Source organism: Mandrillus leucophaeus, unplaced genomic scaffold (assembly GCF_000951045.1).
Source record: "Mandrillus leucophaeus isolate KB7577 unplaced genomic scaffold, Mleu.le_1.0 Scaffold968, whole genome shotgun sequence".
Classification (NCBI taxonomy): Eukaryota; Metazoa; Chordata; class Mammalia; order Primates; family Cercopithecidae; genus Mandrillus; species Mandrillus leucophaeus.
In genome coordinates, this window is record NW_012110563.1 from 589,814 (window position 1) to 608,277 (window position 18,464).

At 36.1% G+C, this 18,464-nt stretch overlaps 1 protein-coding gene across 1 annotated transcript in view; it reads left to right on the forward strand.

Moving 5' to 3' along the window:
• The window catches only part of HCN1 (hyperpolarization activated cyclic nucleotide gated potassium channel 1), a 382,647-nt gene that overhangs the window by 304,199 nt on the left and 59,984 nt on the right, over positions 1-18,464 (forward strand). The window contains exon 5 of the mRNA XM_011970716.1: positions 548-694. Coding sequence (XP_011826106.1) covers positions 548-694 — 147 coding nt within the window. The remainder of the gene's footprint in view (positions 1-547; positions 695-18,464) is intronic.

Here is an 18,464-nt window from a genome sequence, read left to right on the forward strand (position 1 = left end):
CCTAAATTGGAAGCCTGCTACAGTCTCTTAGTTCTCAGTAATTTACAGGGCATCTGTGTTGCTGAAGTATGTATGATCTGCAAATACCTGCCAAGCTCCCTACCTGTCAATTCCAAATTTAATTAGATTCTGATCTTTTGCTAAAAAGCCTAAGATAAAACCTGTTATACTCTCCATAGTTATAAATTTTTCTTAAAACCAAGAGCCAATCAATTTCATACTTCTTTCAGAACTCAATTTAAAAAATGGTATAACATTTTGTTTTTGCCCCATCACTGGCTTTTTTTTTTGTAGTTACTCCCTTAAATTCACTCTTAACTCCCTTCCACAGTATCTTAGTTCTTTACAGGAAATGTTCACCTAAATAAAATGCCTTATACATTATGTAACACGAAATAGGTTCATTCGACCCGGGTTCCTTCATCTTAAAGGATTTCTTTTTTTTTTAACTGAGTATTCAAATGTTATTAAATATAGCAAACAAAATAATATGATTTCTCATACAGCCTAACAATGTTTTTTTAATTTTATTTTTCTTTCCTTACAGTATAAGCAAGTGGAACAATACATGTCATTCCATAAGTTACCAGCTGATATGCGTCAGAAGATACATGATTACTATGAACATAGATACCAAGGCAAAATCTTTGATGAGGAAAATATTCTCAATGAACTCAATGATCCTCTGAGAGAGGTAAGATTTATTATCCTCAGTATCCATAATACATGATCATTGTTTATTTTCTCTCTTCATGGAGAATCTTCTAGTCTATGTTACTCTAAAGAAAAACCTAAACTTAATATTAAGATATTTTATCCTTATCTTCTTTAGCTTCTCTCATATATGAGCTCTTAATTGTGGAAAAAAGTATTGGAAAATTGCTCTTCTATTTGTGATTCTCAGACTGTTCTCTTTTCTGTATTTCTGGCTCTTTAAAATTCCTTCTTGTGGTCTCATTGTCCATATCATCCCCATTTTTCTCTCCCTTTCTTATCAAACTGATTCTTCTTTTTGATTCCTATTCTTCCTCCAATCTTCACTTTCCTGGATCATCTCATGGACCCTGATAACAGAATGACTTGCCGTGAGCAGTTCATTTCCTATTATCTCATTAAAACACTTTGCAACATTAATAACCACCTCTTTGCTTTGCATCATCTTTCTATTCCTCCCTAGAAATCTTCCTTCTTCCCATTAGAATATTCAGATCACTCCTGGAACAAAATAACTTGTTCTTGGTTATTCATAGTTTGTACACTTCTTTGCCCTCTCCTTTCTTTTACTGCCAATCTTCTCAAAAGGTTTCTGTGTACTCACTGAATCGTGATTTGGTCTTAGCTTCTTTACCAGAGTTGTTCATTTGAAAGTTGTCAATGACCTGTCATGTTGAACTGTAGCTTCTACAATCCCTGCCTATCATGGCAGGGACCCCATGGGAGGTAATTGAATCATGGGGATGATTACCCCCAGGCCTTGTTGTTGGTAGTGAGTGAATTCTCATGAGATCTGATGATTTTATAAGGGGCTTTTATCCCTTTTGGTCGGCACCTCTTCTTTCTGCCACCAAGCAAAGAAGGACATGTTTGCTTCCCCTTCTGCCATGATTGTAAGTTTCCTGAGGCCTCCCTGGCTATCCTGAACTGTGAGTCAAATAAACCTCCTTCTTTTATAAATTACCCATTTTCGGGTATGTCTTTATTAGCAGCATGAGAACAGACTATTTCAGTAAACTGGTACAGAGTAGTTGGGCACTGCTTCAAAGATACCTGAAATTGTGGAAGCAACTTTGGAACTGGGTAACAGGCAGAGGTTGAAACAATTTGGAGGGCTCAGAAGAAGAGAGTAAAATGTGGGAAAGTTTGAAACTTCCTAGAGGCTTGTTGAATGGCTTTGACCACAATGCTGATAGTGCTATGGACAATAAAGTCCAGGCTGAGGTGGTCTCAGATGGAGATGAGGATCTTGTTAGGAACTGGAGCAAAGGTGACTGTTATTATGCTTTAGCAAAGAGACCGGTGGCATTTTGCCGCTGCCATAGAGATCTGTGGAACTTTGAAGTTGAGAGAAATAATTCAGGGTATCTAGTGGAAAAAAAATTCTAAGCAGCAAAGTGTTCAAAAGTTAACAGAGCATAAAACTTTGAAATATTTGCAGCATGACCATGTAGTAGAAAAGAAAAAGCCCACATTCTGGGGAGAAATTCAAGCCTTCTGCAGCAATTTACATCAGTGACAAGGCAGTGGATGTTAATCACAAAGATAATGGAGAAAATATCTCCAGGGCATGTCAGAGACCTTCCCATCAGTCCTTCCCATCACAGGCCTGGAGGTCTAGGAGGAAAAAATAGTTTCATGAGCTGGGCCCATAGGCTGCCTGCTGTGTGCAGCCTAGGGATTTGGTGCCCTGCATCCCAGCTTCTCCAACCATAGATAAAAGGGGCCAAGGTACAGCTCAGGTTGTGGTTTCAGAGGCTTCAGAGGCCCCAACCCTTGGGATCTTCCACATGATGTTGAGCCTGCGGTGGCACAGAAGTCAAGAATTGAGGTTTTGGAACCTCCACCTAGATTTCAGAGGATGTATGGAAATGCCTGGATGTCCAGGAATAAGTTTGCTGCAGGGACAGGGCCCTCATGGAAAACCTCTCCTAGGGCAGTGCAGAAGGGAAATGTGAGGTCAAAACCCCGACAGGGAATCCCCATTGGGGCACTGCCTAGTGGAGCTGTGAGAAGAGGGCCATCATCCTCCAGACCCCAGAATGGTAGATCCACCAACATCTTGCACACTGAAACTGGAAAAACTGCAGATACTCAATGAATGCCAACCTGTGAAAGCAGCTGGGAGATGGGCTATAGCCTGCAAAGCCACAGGACAGAGCTGCCCAAGGCCATGCGAACCCACCTCTTGCATCAGCATGCCCTGGATGTGAGACGTGGAGTCAAAGGAGGTCATTTTGGAGCTTTAAGATTTGACTGCCCTGCTTGATTTTGGACTTGCATGGGGCCTGTAGCCTCTTCATTTTGGCCAATTTCTCCCATTTGGAATGGCTGTGTTTACCTGATACCTATACCCTCATAATAGTAAATAACTTTCTTTTGAGTTTGCAGGCTCATAGGCAGAAGAGACTTGCCTTGACTCAGATGAGACTTTGGACTGTTGAATTTTGACTTAATGCTGAAATGAGTTAAGACTTTGGGGGACTACTGGGAAGGAATGATTGGTTTGGAAATGTGAGGACATGAGATTTGGGAGGGGGCAGGGGTGGAATGATATGGTTTGGCTCTGTTCCCACCCAAATCTCATCTTGAATTGTAGCTCCCATAATCCCTACATGTCATGGGAGGTACCTGGTAGGAGGTAATTGAATCATGGGGCAGTTACTCCCATGCTGCTGTTCTTGTGATAGTGAGTGAGTTCTCACAAGATCTGATGGTAATATAAGGGTCTTCGTCCTGTTTTGCTCATCACTTCTCCTTGCTGCCATCTTGTGAAGAAATACATGTTTGCTTCCCCTTTTACCATAAGTGTAAGTTTCCTGAGGCCTCCCCCACCAGGCTGAACTGTGAGTCAAATAAAGCTCTTTTGTTTATAAATTACCTGGTCTCAGGTATGTCTTTATTAACAACAGCATGAGAATTAGCAATTCTTCTGAGCTTCTGGGACCACTTTTTATGCTGCTAACAAAACACAGATTCTGAATCTCTCCCTCTCTCTCTTTCTCTCTCTCTCTCTCTCTATATATATACACACACACACATACATATATGTATATATCTTTTTTTTTTTACTTCTTTAACACTGCAACATTTCTGAGCCATTGGATTTTCATTCTGTATCTTTGAATTTATTATCTTTTATTTATATTACCTCACATTTCAATTCTATAAATTGTAGCTCTAAGATCCTGCCTTAAACTTCATTTTCTTAAAAGCTAAATGATATCCCCTGCAACCACACATGTAGTAGGTTATGTAATGAAGTCATTTTTCTTCCATCATTAAGCCATTTTATCTCTAAAAGTCTCTCTGTACATTCTTTAGTTATTCTCACAAGTTATTTGGAATGTAAAACTTTAGTCCCATTTTGCAGCTTTTCTTTCTGTGCTCTGTACATCCAATCATCAAATGCTGTCAATTAACTTTAGTAATACATCTCACACTCATGCCTTTGCTTCCTTTCCCACTGCCATTGTCCTAAACTAAAGCATCTCACATAGACTATTTTCACTGTTCCCTTAGTTTGACTTCCAGCATTTGGTCTGATTTCTCTGACTACCATTTAAAATACCACTGTCAAATTAATCTTTTATTTACATAAGTTAGTCATTTCTCTGCTCAGAAACTTTCAATCTTTACATTATAAATTGAATCAAGTATAGACTCCCTAAGCTCATCTGCCAGTCCTTCTATACTCTGACTCCAGCTAAATCTCCAGCTTTCCTTTCCCCCACTGCCATGTCTGTTGCAAAGTGGCCTACAAAAAAATTGTGCAACTTGTTGTTTTGAAAAAATAAGTTATAATTTCTTACCTTTAATACAAGTGTTCCAGAAATGTCTCTCCTCTCTTGGAAAAAATTGAATTCAAACAATACTCATTTATTTCTATCTATCTTATTTTATTAGCTGTGAGACTGGATCTTATATCTCCTTTCTCTGGCCCTCAGTGTGCTTCGTCCATAATATAAGAGTGCTACTTATCCATTCTACCCATGTTGTTATTATTTTTTTCATATTTGTTTTCTCCACTCTTGTCTTGAAAGTCTCCTATGTGCAAGGAATATTTCGTCTATATTTTCAAATTTTGTTAAAATTCCTAGTATATTTACTATAAGTTAAATAACAAATATTTGTATTCCAACTAATATCTTCACCAATTATGAACTTACCTATATTTCTGTACCCACTAAAAGTTTTTCATATTTTTTGAATAGCCATAAGATACCAGTTAAGAGTTTTAAAAATATGAGGCTCAATATCTGCTATTGGTTAGTTTATTTTCCCTACAAATGTCTCAATCAAATTAGAATGTATAAATCTTTTTGCTTTGGGAAATATAATTGAATTTTTTATATTTTGTTAAAAGAAATAAATAAGCCAGGAGCAGTGGCTCATACCTGCCTATAATCCCAGCATTTTGAGAGGCCAGGGTGGGTGAATCACCTGTGATCAAGAGTTCAAGACCAGTTTGGCCAACATGGCAAACTCCATCTCTACTAAAAAATACAAAAAGAAAAAATAGCCAGGTGTGGTGGCATGCACCTGTAACCCCAGCTAGTTGGGAAGCTAAGGCACGAGAATTGCTTGAACCTGGGAGTCAGAGGTTGCAGTGAGGTGAGATCCACTGCACTCCAGCCTGAGTGACAGAACAAGACTCCATCTCAAAAAAAAAAAAAGGAAAGAAATAATATATGAGATTTCAAAAAGATTGTAGAAAATGGAATTAAAAGATAAATGTAAAAATATTCACTTTATTTCTCCACATAAGCTCCATAAGCTCTATCAAGTTCAAGACCCTTTTGTAAGCAATGATACGAGCCGTGTTGTGCATCCCTAAAGAATTGAGAGTCCTGGGAATTTAACCATGTCAACGCAGTCTGGTTCACATTATTAACTGAAGAAAAATGGGTGCCCTTTACAGATTTTTTTAATGTTAGGAAACAAAAATAAGTCAAGCAGAGACAAATTGAGATGATAAGGTAGATGCCTAATGATCTCCCATCAAAACTCTCACAAAATTGCCCTCGTTTGATGAGCAGAGTAAGTGGGAGCGTGGTAGTGGTGGAAGACTCTGGCGAAGCTTCCCTGGTTGTTTCTCTGCTAAAGCTTTAGCTAACTCTCTGAAAATACTCTCATAGTAAGCAGCTGTTATTGTTCCTTGGCTCTTCCAGAAAGTCAACAAGCAAAATGTCTTGAGCATCCCACAATACTGTTATCATAACTTTTGCTTTTTTTTTTTTTTTTTTTTTTTTTGAGACAGGTTCTCACTGTCATCCAGGCTGCAATGCAGTGGTGCAACTATAGCTCACTGCAGCCTTTACCTCCCAGGCTCAAGTGATCCTCCCAGTTCAACCTCCTAAGTAGCAGAGACTACAGGCATGAGCCACTGTTGCTCTTGACCAGTCTGCTTTTGCTTTGACTGGACCACTTCCATCTCTTGGCAGCCATTATTTTATCATGTTTTGTCTTCAAGATCATACTTGCAAAGCCATGTTTTATCTCCAGTTAAAATTCTTTGAAGAAATGCTTCAGGATCTTTATCACATTTGTTGAAAATTTCCATTGAAAACTCCGCTCTTATCTGCAGCTGATCTGGCTGCAATGGTTTTGGTACTAAAGGAGTGGAAAGTTTGCTTTCGTTTAATTACTAAGTCAGAATTGTGAAAGTTGAGCAAACTGAGATGTCTACGATGTTGATTATTGTTTCTGCTATTAATCATTGGTCTTCTTCAAATAAGGCAAAAACAGGATGAATTTTTTTCCTTGCAAATTGATGCAGATGATCTGCTGTTGTGGGCTTCATCTTCAACATTGTCTCATCCCTTGTTAAAATGAGTGATCCATCTGTGAACTGCTGATTCATTTAGGGCATTGTTTCCATAAAATTTCTGTAAAAGATTCTTTACAAAACAGTATCAGGAATAAAAATCAAATCAAAAGACAGGAAGATAAGGTAGAATGAAGGATATATTCCAAGAAGTCAAGGAAATGATTTCTAGTTAAAATCTCATTGAGGGAATGCAAAAAGGATTTTTTACTAAAACTCTATGGAAACAACGCCCCAAATGAATTAGCAGTTTATAGATGGATAGCTCATTCTTCCATCAAAGCTTCAGTATAAATTGGATGTTTACTCCTACTTCAATTTTATAATTCGTATCTCTCTGAGAGAGGTTGTTTTAAAACTGATGTCTTATTTTGTCTTATTTTTCTTAGTGCCTCAAACTAGATCCTATTCAGATGTATTGTAAGAAGTTTCTACAAATTTATTTTGATCAAGAAAATGAGAAATCCATGTATAGCTTTTTCATGATATGCACCTTCCATGAGCTTTTTGAAGACCCTGGTATCAGTTGTTGGGAAAATAAAAATAAAAGTAACTCTATCAACATGCTTTGCTTTTTAAATCTAAATCTTCTTGACAAACAAAGCAGAATTTCAGGACACTGGAACCAGACTGGATTCTCAGGGGCCTGGAGAGGTTCAAAGTAGAATGAGACAGATCATAGCAAGTAGAAAAAGGTAATCCAGCAGACGGTATCAGGAATAAATATCAAATCAAAAGACAGAAAGACAAGACAGATTGAAGGATATATTCTAAGAAGGCAGGGAAAAGTTAGGATTCCATAATAAAATCTCACTGAAGGACTGCAGAAAGTCAACACCACAACTGAGTATAAAAATGAACCCTAGTAATGTGTACTCTTAAATGGGAAGTATTCTTCTATGCAGAAAATTATCAACGTAATATATAATGAAGATAACCAGAACATTTTCTGTGTCATGTGTGTTTTATTAACTATTCTTCCTAGCCAGGCACATTGGCTCATGCGTGTAATCCCAGTATTTTGGGAGGCTGATGCAGGTGGATTGCCTGAGGTCAGGAGTTCAAGACCAGCCTGGCCAACATAGTGAAACCCAGTCTCTACTAAAAATACAAAAAAAAAAAAAATAGCTGGGAGTGGTGGTGGGCACCTGTAATCCCAGCTACTAGGGAGGCTGAGGCAGGAGAATCACTTGAACCTGGGAGGCGCAGGTTGCAGTGAGCAGAGATCACTGCATTGCACTCCAGCCTGGGCAACAAGAGCAAAACTCTGTCTCAAGAAATAAATAAATACATACATGAATTAAATACTATGCTTCCTCTTGCCACACCATAATTTACACTTATCTTCACTGGAAAAAAATGTCCACTTTTCACTTTTATGTGCATCCTCCAACAAACCTTTTATTTCCTCAATTCCTACGACCATTCAATTGCTAAATTGTAACTAATATTTTTTCTTTATATATTCAAATGCCATATTCAGGTTCTCAACATTACCTCAACATCTGTCACAACTTTTCTCCCTGGCTTGAATGTCAATTAGCTAAAATGCATTCCATTACAGAGCTACCATATTGATTGATATAAAACCCAAATTTGACAATGTAATTTTCTTCTTAGAACCTGCTCATGACCTCTTATTCCCTGCAGGGAAAACACCCAAACTTCATATGACACAGAGGCTCTTCATGGCCTGCCTTAATCTTCCTTTTTTCACATTAATGCTTCATCTATAGAGAATTATTGACAATTTCCTGGAAAATAAATGCTATTGATGGCCTTTTTGCCTTTCTTCTTGCTGCCCTGTCTTCAATCCTTTCTACTCAGCTTACTTTCCTGTAAGCATTTTTACCATTTATAAATTACCTTTCCTCATTCATAAATTTTCTGTGACTATTCTGTCTCTATCACAGCATTTATCATTTGTTAGTTTATCATCTCTTTAAAGACTATGAGCTTCTTGAGGATAGGAACTGTGCTTAATATCCTTGTATCTCTAGTAACCAGCATGCAGTAGGAAGTCATGAAATATTTACTGAGTTAAAGGTCTTCTTTAACAGAGTTATGAATGAAAATCATACTAGGAATCATGACTGCTTAATAAAATGAGAGATCCTAGAAGTGGAAGCATGAAATGCTCAGTCAGTTAACACCTTGTAAAGGTGAAAGCAATGTTTCTCCATGTGCTTCCCTACTCTTCAGCTTTTGCTTTTCTAATATCAGAATCACACAAAGGTCTAAGTTTAATGCTATACATAAGTTAACAGTTTATTTGAAGGGAAAAAGCATGAGTAGAATAAGAAAGTAAAGAAGCATATGGCAGAGAGATAACAAAAGTTATTACTAAAATAACGCTGAGTCTAAAAACCCAGAACTGATATTTGAAGAAAAGTTTAGCAAGAACGATGGGAAATATAACATCAAATTGGAGTATTATGTACCTACTACATTCGAGTCACAGTGATAGATTTAAAAAATGTCTGAAAAGTAGTAAAACACATCAATTCACCTTTCAAAAGCTGTGTTTCACTTGGGAGAGGAGGAATCAACTTAGGCAAAGATGTGTTTGGGTCAGTGTTGTGTTGTTAGTGTCTAGAAAGTGCCTGGCACATAGAAAACATTGAATGACAAATAAATGCTGAATGAGTGAACTAGGATATCCAGAAGGGCAAAGTTCGATTATTCGATATGTATTTTGTGACAAAAGATAAAAATATAAGAATGTGTATGCACACATCTAATATACATGATTAGAATTTCTCATCATAAATTCAACTTTATGTCAACAATCATGTTATCTTATAGTATGACTTTTAACCTAAAATACTCCATTAAATAAGAAAGCTTATGAAAGTATTGCATAATTTGAGACATTAATATATAGTTAAGAGCAGTGATTTAATACAAGTCTGGGAATTCGGAAACTTATAAAAGTGAAGAATAGGTCATACCTTCAGTGTCTCACAAACTTATACAAATGACTTTTGCCTAAAAATAGAGAAAGAATGTAAAATGCAGTGGTAAAGAAAGTTAAAATTAGTCTATATTCATAATCAGTTAAGTCTATACTATGTTTTATCCATTTTATACCTCAGACTTTCCTTTCAATGTGTTTGAATACTATGAAGCCTGAAGATGTAAAATGGCAGTAAGAACTTCATTTGTGAGAACTCTGAAAGCTCTTACAAAAATCTCATACCATGCATATAATATTAATTCAGTTAGCTGATATTTCAAAAACACTACTTTATTGAAAGCATTCTCCTATTTTCACTTTCGTGACAAAAATTAGGTGATTTATCTTTTTGTGTGTGTTAGAGACAAATTGTTGAAACACCTTTAACAGATAACTAGCCCATTCTTATTGTTCAAGTCTCAATACAAATGTTATCTACTGCAGAGGCCGTCCCTGAGAAACTCATCCAGATTAGTTCCCTCTTAGTCATTCTCCATCAATCACATCAGTGTTTCTGTTGTATGCGTATTATTATATTGTCTTATTTGCCCTTAATATTTATTTGTTCATTCCGTGTTCTGCTATATGAACTCAGGATCTGAAAAAGCAAGGACTATCTTTCTTGACTTCCTCTATGACTCCAACTCTCAGATAGTACATATTTTATAATTACTTGGTGGAAAAAATAAATACATGCACATTAAATAAGGATTACCTACTTGGCAAATCATCTCAAAGAGTGACTGAGTGTTAAAGCTTAGAGACAGGATTTTGCCAAGAGAACAGTAGTGCTTGTGTTTATATGAATAACAAAAGTGATGCTCAAAACAAAGTGTTCTGTCCACAGAACTTTCTTAGGATCACTGTTGGTTACACTGTGGTCCATGTATTTTTAATGTATTACAAAAGGATACTAGCATCTTTAGATTCCTCTGTGATTATGTTTGGTATATGCACTGTATGCCATAACATCCTTTTTTTTTTTTTGAGACAGAGTCTCGCTCTGTCACCGAGGCTGGAGTGCAGTGGCCAGATCTCAGCTCACTGCAAACTCTGCCTCCTGGGTTTATGCCGTTCTCCTGCCTCAGCCTCCCGAGTAGCTGGGACTACAGGCGCCCGCCACCTCTCCCGGCTAGTTTTTTTTTTTTTTTTTTCTTTAATAGAGACGGGGTTTCACCGTGTTAGCCAGGATGGTCTCGATCTCCTGACCTCATGATCCGCCCGTCTTGGCCTCCCAAAGTGCTGGGATTACAGGCCATCTTATTTTTTTACGTGAAAAATAGTTTCTTTTTAACTTTAAGAAGAAAAATACTTGAACTTTAAAAAGAAAAATATTCTCTTTTAACTTTCTCCATGTTTATGCATTAGTCATTCAATGCAGAGCTAACTTGGAGGGTGGGGTAAAGATTGTGGGGTGAAGAGGAGGGTACCATTATAGAGAGTATACAAATGTTCCGTCTAATCAATCACTGTTACCCAGTCACATCCATGGAATAGATAGAAAATATTTTGGTTTTTCTTTTATATTGCTACTAAGGTGAGCGTTTATGCCCTCTGCCCCCAGTTCTTATGTTGAAATCCTAATCCCCAAGGTGATCATATTAGGAGGATAAGAGGCAGGGACCTTTGGGAGGTAATTAGGCCATGAGGATGGAGCCCTCATGAATGGGATCAGTGCTTTTATAAAAGAAGTCCCAGAGTGATCTCTGATCCCTTCTGGCATATGAGGAGGACACAGCAAAAAGCTCACTGTCTATGAACCAGCAAGTGGCCCCTCACTAGACAAAGTCTGCCAGCACCTTGATCTTAGATTTCCCAACCTCCAAACCAGAACTGTGAGAAATAATTTTTTTTTTATGTATAAGCCACCGAGTCTGTGATACTTTTGTGTAGCAGCCCAAATTAACTAAGACCATTGCTACACCAGTTCTACCTAGATTATTGTCAATGACTCATCAAACAATTGTTCAAGTTCCCCTGTCCAAACCTAAATATTGAGATACTTCAAGGTATAGAAGATTCAAGGTATAGAAGATTCACGGTGGCAGATAACGGTTGTGTTTTGTTCATCCTCGAGCTAGGCTGTATGTCCTGCACGCTGAGCTCCACTGGAATTGTCAGCCTTCTGGGAAGTGATTGTAAAGTCATCTTAAAAAAGTATCATCAGTCCACTGTGCACTAAAATACTTGGGTTAGATAGTAAAGGAACATTACCATTTTTCTGAGGAAAATTCTTAAGATGCTACCCCAAAACATAGCATTTTAAATTAAAACTATTATTGTGTGGTGTATTCATTATCTCTAATCCGTACTCTCTAGTTGCGTTCTTGCTGTGTCTAGTCAAATGTATGAGTCTGCAAAATTGGCTTCAGTAATCCCTAGTATCCTCCCCTCCCTCCCAGTTGCTGCCTGACCTGGCTTTCCCTGGAGATCCCTCCTCCTTGATTCTCCTCCCATCCACTTAATATGCTCTTATGTGCCCCTGGTTGCTGAGAAATATCCAAAGCTTCATTGTTTTGGACAGTTTAAATCCTTTTTTGTGACTTTCTGTACCACCATTAATAAGTATACACGGTTTTTTCAGCTATATAACGCATAGTGGATGAGAACCTACTACTGAGGGACTGTTTCACATTATGATTACCAGATGGCCCTCCTTCCACAAGCCACATTTAAATCTAGCTCCACTACTAACTAGATGTTCAACTCTGAGCTATTTTCTTAACTTGTATGTACTTCATTTTCCTCATCTTGAAATGTAAATAATGATCATAACTGCTTCACAGAGTTGTGAAGATTAAGTGAGCAAAACATATAAAAATGCAGAAAAGTGTCTGGCACATAGTAAGTACACAGTAGAATTTAACTCTTAATGTTACTGTAACACAGTGAAAAATAGGATAGAGCTCTTACAGCTCTTACATTTTAAGGGGAGACAAACATTTAAATAACCAATTGTATGTAATTATTTGCAAGTGCTGAAAGGGTAATTCAAAGGGTGTCAGGCCAGTACTCAGGAGGGACTCCAAGCCCAACAATATCATATGTCCCATTTCTTTTGGAATGTATTCAAACAATCTGCTAATAAGCTTTCCCTTCATTTTAATAGCCAGTTTTCTGGAGACATTGCCTTAGCATCAAAATTTGATATTGAAATGTTAGAATCATAAGACTCATGTATACTTCTGTAAATGCTGGCAGTATATTTAAAAATAAAAACTAATTAGATTCAGTGAACTATACCCTTCTGTTTATGAGTGCCTGTTGGAATATGTACAAAGTAAGAATGTCTATTTTTAACATGATCAGACTTATACTGATTTGATTAGAGCAAAATGGCAAACTTAACTGTCAAGAAAGAGGTTAATGCCCTTCTGAGCCTGTCTCCAAAGTTCAGAACTGATCTATTTTTAAACAGTGGATTGTGAAGAGCCATGGGCTTAAAATAGGTACAGATCATGTGTCCCAGTAGAATATAGAATGTCAGTATATTTCATTTTTACAGAGCACGAATTAGGCTGAGAGCATAATCCCGTTCTTCTGACCTTTAATTTGTCGAATAAAGAGTTATGCAAGAGAACATAATTTACGTGTATGTTTATTTAGTGTAATTCTGAATCATCTTTTCTAAAGTACACACTTGTTGATTTTTTAAATGCCTTCTAAAAATGTGTTTAGTTAAAATTAATGAAAATGTCCAGAATCATATTTTAAAGCTATACTAGCATCTTATAAATTTTAAGATATTCATGTAACAGGCATAAGTAACAAAAGATTAGCAAAATTATGTAAATGACCTGATTTGGCCACAGTGCTAAAGATATTGTATGTCACTCTTTTGGCCTAGAGCTTTGTCCATGCACCTCTACATTCTATAAAACAAACAGACAAATATTATTGATTGCTTAATGTGTGTTAGACATTGCTCCAGGCTTCACAGGGAAAGTAAATTGTAAGATGTGATGTTTTTAGTCTCAAAGGAAGTACTTACTATATTCTTGGAGAAATGAGACATGAACACATGGGAAAAAAGTATAAGAATAAAGTAAAATGAGGATACTAGAAATGTAGGAAGTCACATGTAGTTAATTAGCAGAGAAAAGAAGACTGTAACTACTAACGTTGAGAAAAAAAATGTGTTCACTATGGCCTGGAATAGATTGAAAAGGCCTCAGTGGAAAGAGTTTGCACTAAATCTGGAAGGACATGTGGAATTTCAGTAGATAAAGAGGATACAAGATGTAAAGAACGCGGGGAAAACAGACAGAAAACATGCTTATATTTCCAAAACTAGTTGCTTTTTCAGCCTCTCATTTGGTTCAAAGAAAAAGGAAAATAAACTAGAGAATAAATAACATTTTATTCTACAATGACTTAAGTTATAGTTTTATATATGTGCAAATACAACTAAAATATAAGCTTGTTTTATTGTTATAATAAACCATGCCTTATTTCTACAGTTATAATAGCCATGATTATTTTAAGTGATCTTGGAGAAAAGAGGTAAGTAATAGAACTCAAACTAAAATTATGAAGATAATTGGAAACCAAACTCAAGAAGCCCTGATTATTGCTAACAAGTCAATACAGTCAATGACATCATGCATTAATGTAATTAAGATAGATACCATCTTGCCCCACTTAAAATGACTTTTATTTAAAAGTCAGGCAATAACAAATGCTGGCAAGGATGTAGAGAAAAGGGAGCCCTTGTACACTTTTGGTGGGAATGTAATTAGTGCAACCACTATAGAGAACAGTTTGAAGGTTCGTGTTTGACAAAGGTGTCAAGAACATATACTGGGGAATAGATAGTCTCTTCAATAAATGATGCTGGAAAAACCGGGTATCCGTATGCAGAATAATCAAACTAGACCCCTATCTCTAGCCATATACAAAAATCAAATCAAAATGTATTATAGGCTTAAATCTAGGGCATCAAACTATAAAACTACTAGAAGAAATCATTGAGGAAACTCTCTCAGACATTGGTCTGAGAAAAAATTTCTTGAGCAATACCCTACAAGCACAGGCAACCAAAGAAAAATGGACAAATGGAATCACATCAAGTTAAAAAAACTTCTGGACAGTAAAGGAAACAACAAAGTAAAGAGACAATCCACAGAATAGGAGAAAATGTTAGCAACACACCCATCTAATAAGGGATTAATAACCAGAATTTATATGGAGCTCAAATAATTCTGTAGGTAAAAAGTCTAATAATCCAAATAAAAAAACAGTCAAAAGATTTGAATAGATATTTCTCAGAAGAAGACATACAAATGGCAGACAGGCATATGAAAAGATGTTCATCATCCTTGATCATCAGAGAAATGCAAATCAAAACTACAATGAAATACCATCTCCCCAAGTTAAAGTACTTATATCCAAAAGACAAGCAATAACAAATGCTTTCAAAGATGTGGAGAAAAGGGAACCCTTGTACAGTGTTGGTGGGAATGTAAATTAGTACGACCACTATGGAAAACAGTTTGGAGCTTCCTCAAAAGGCTAAAAATTGAGCTACCATATGATCCAGCAATCCCACTGCTGGGTATATACCCAAAAGAAAGGAAATTAGATATCAAAGAGATGTCTGCACTTCCATGTTTGTTGCAGCACTGTTCACAACAGCCAAAATTTGGAAGCAACTTAAGTGTCCATCAACACATGAATGGAAAAGGAAAATGTGATACTTATACAAAATGAATTACTATTCAGCCGTAAAAAAAATGAGATCCTGTTATTTGCAACAACGTGGATGGAACAGGAGGCTACTGCTAAGTCAAATAAGCCAGACACAGGAAGACAAACCTCACATATTCTCACTTACTTGTGGAATCTAAAAATCAAAACAATTGAACTCATGAAGATAGGGAGTAGAAAAATGGTTACCAGAGGCTGGGAAGTATAGTGGGAGGGTAGTGGGGAGGTAGGGATGCTTACTGGGTACAAAAATAATAGTTAGAAAAAAATGTTTTCACTTATTTCTGGCATCTGAAAAATCAAAACAATTGAACTCATGGAGATAGAGAGTAGAAGGATGGTTATCAGTGGCTAAGAAGGTTATTGGGGGAAGGTGAGGTTGGTTAATGGGTTAAAAAAAAAATAGAATGAATAAGACCTAGTATTTAGCAGCACATAAAGGTGACTATAGTGAACAATAACTTCATTGCACATTTAAAAATAATCAAAAGAGTATAACTGGATTGTTTGTAACATGAAGGATAAACGCTTGAGAGGATGGATACCCAACTTTCAATGATGTGATTACTACTCATACAAAAATATCTGTATTACTGTACCAGAATATCTCACATACCCCACAAATACATTCACCTGCTATGTACCCACAAAAAATTTAAGAAAAGATTAGAAAGATTCCTGTGCTAGGTAAAGCTTGCATTTTGCATCCAGGCTCTACACTGAGCTAAATAGAAATTTTAAAAAGACAATACTGTCTTCCATAGTTTAAAATCAGAACCATTAAAGAACATATGTATACTACATTTGTCTAGCTTATATAAACCAATTTTCTGTTGTTTAAAATATCCCCCCAGTTGACTTACATAGCTAGAGCTTCACATTGTTAAATTATGGAAATTATTAAGATATCTAATATCATTTGATTTTGAAGCTTACCTTGGCAGAATATAGAGTAAGATAATGTATGTCACCTGGATGCATTACTGGTGATGGTGATGATAGTGATGACAGTGGTGGTAGTGATTTTGGTGATGATAGTGATGATATTGATTTTTAAAAATTGTCTTTATGTAGAACAGTATATCACATGTTTGGCTAGTTTGGTTTTGCTGTCATTGCAATCATCAAATAAATTACTTAGTGGAATTGTGTGCAGGTGTGTTGAGATACATAGGCATATAAACAATGTAACCTTTGTGTTCAAGAGTGACAGAAAACTACAAATAATAGAAAGATCTGAGCTCTTGAGTTGAATTCAGAGTGATGATTTAATATATACATGTTGATTATGTGAAGTAAAATGTTAATAAGTCTAAAATGAAATAAACAATATTAAATAAAGCCACTGAAATATTTGGTGCCTTAAGCTTGATATTTTAAAACTACTTCCCCTGTTACAGTTATGCACAGGATTTATACACCTATAATATTTATTTATAATTGTAAATTAGGGAAAATAAGTCTATTTTATAGAGAAGTGACTAGCCTAGTGTCTGTTCCCTGGGAAGCTGTGTTTATGTATTAAATTATGCTTTACAATAAGTAAAACACTTAACAATCCAGTGTGAAATAAGTGCTCAATAATATTATTTTTACAATGATTACTGCCCTAAGAACTCTTAATACTGATATTAATATATTTAAATGTTGTCATCTCCTAAGGTGATCAGTCTTGTGAGTTTATTTAGTTAAGTTTTATTTGTCCTATGAAAATAAGGTTTAATGTTCCAACAAACTATTGATGTATCTGCAATTTCCTTCCTTATATTTGACCAAGCTCAATTTCTTAAAGCACAACAATGTAAAATCCAGTATTTAATAACTCCTCAAAAATGTATGTATGCCAAATGCAGCATGGCCTCATGTTTTGCATCTTGGAACATACAAAAGCACAAGTGGAAAACTAATCAAATTCAAAGTCTGAAGTTTCATAGTAATTCAGCAAAGTTGATTTCTTAGTGTGACAAATGTCTCACAGTAATATAAGAATTAAACCTTTGAGAAAATTGTGTAAGGGGAACATAGACACACTATATTGTTGTGCATTTTTTTCATAAACCTAAAATTTTCCCAAAGTAAAATCTCTAGTTGATAATCTATATATGTAATTTGAAAGAAGATGGTCTTTGCTCTCCTATCTGGAATCTCCTTGACTGCCCCAACTTATTCTGTAAAATTAAGATATAATACCAGTCTCTCATAGTTGTAAGGTTAAATAAGATGATTTGTGTATAAGAACCTTCAAAGCCATAAGTCACATTACCTATTTGTTATTATTTCAATCCCAATTCTTCTGGACGACAGGTATCTCTGAATTTTAGAATCTAGTGGAAAGATGAAAATTTAAATAGTTTTCCCTAAGGTTCTACAGTGGGACATAAATAGTGTTAATTAACAAAAAAACCTCCAAAATATCTGTTCCCCTTATCTATAAATATATATGAGTCAATCCAAAAATAATTTATTATATGATCATTTGTTTCATAAACTTCTCAGGCACCATCTCTTATGTACAATATGTTCATTGAAAGTTTTCTTATTTCCACAGAATCAAGGAGACAGAGGAGTGGAGCAGATTGTATTATTGTAATGAGAAAGATCCAGATCCCTGTGCCTTTTCCTTGATTTTTCCTAATATTATCCCCCACTCCCCACACCACCACTCTTTCTCTGAGTGGCATTGTTTATTTCTAAGACTTCAAAAATTAACCCTATGCTAATATTGTGTAATTCCATTTATTAGAGTTCCCTAGGATATGCAAATTCACAGATACAGAAAGTAGAACAGAGGTTACCAGGGACTGGGGGAGGGGAGGAAAGTGGGAGATTTTTTGTCCTTTTTTGTGTGTTTTTAAATTTTTTATTATTATTATTATACTTAAAGTTCTAGGGTACATGTGCACAACGTGCAGGTTTGTTACATATGTATACATGTACCATGTTGGTGTGCTGTACCCATTAACTCGTCATTTACATTAGGTATATCTCCTAATGCTAACCCTCCCCCCATCCCCTCCCCACAATAGACCCTGGTGTGTGATGTTCCCCTTCCTATGTTCAAGCGATCTCATTGTTCAATTCCCACCTATGAGTGAGAACATGCAGTGCTTGGTTTTCTGTTCTTGTCATAGTTTGCTGAGAATGATGGTTTCCAGCTGTATCCATGTCCCTGCAAAGGATACAAACTCATCCTTTTTTATGGCTGCATAGTATTCCATGGTGTATATGTGCCACATTTTCTTAATCCAGTCTGTCACTGAT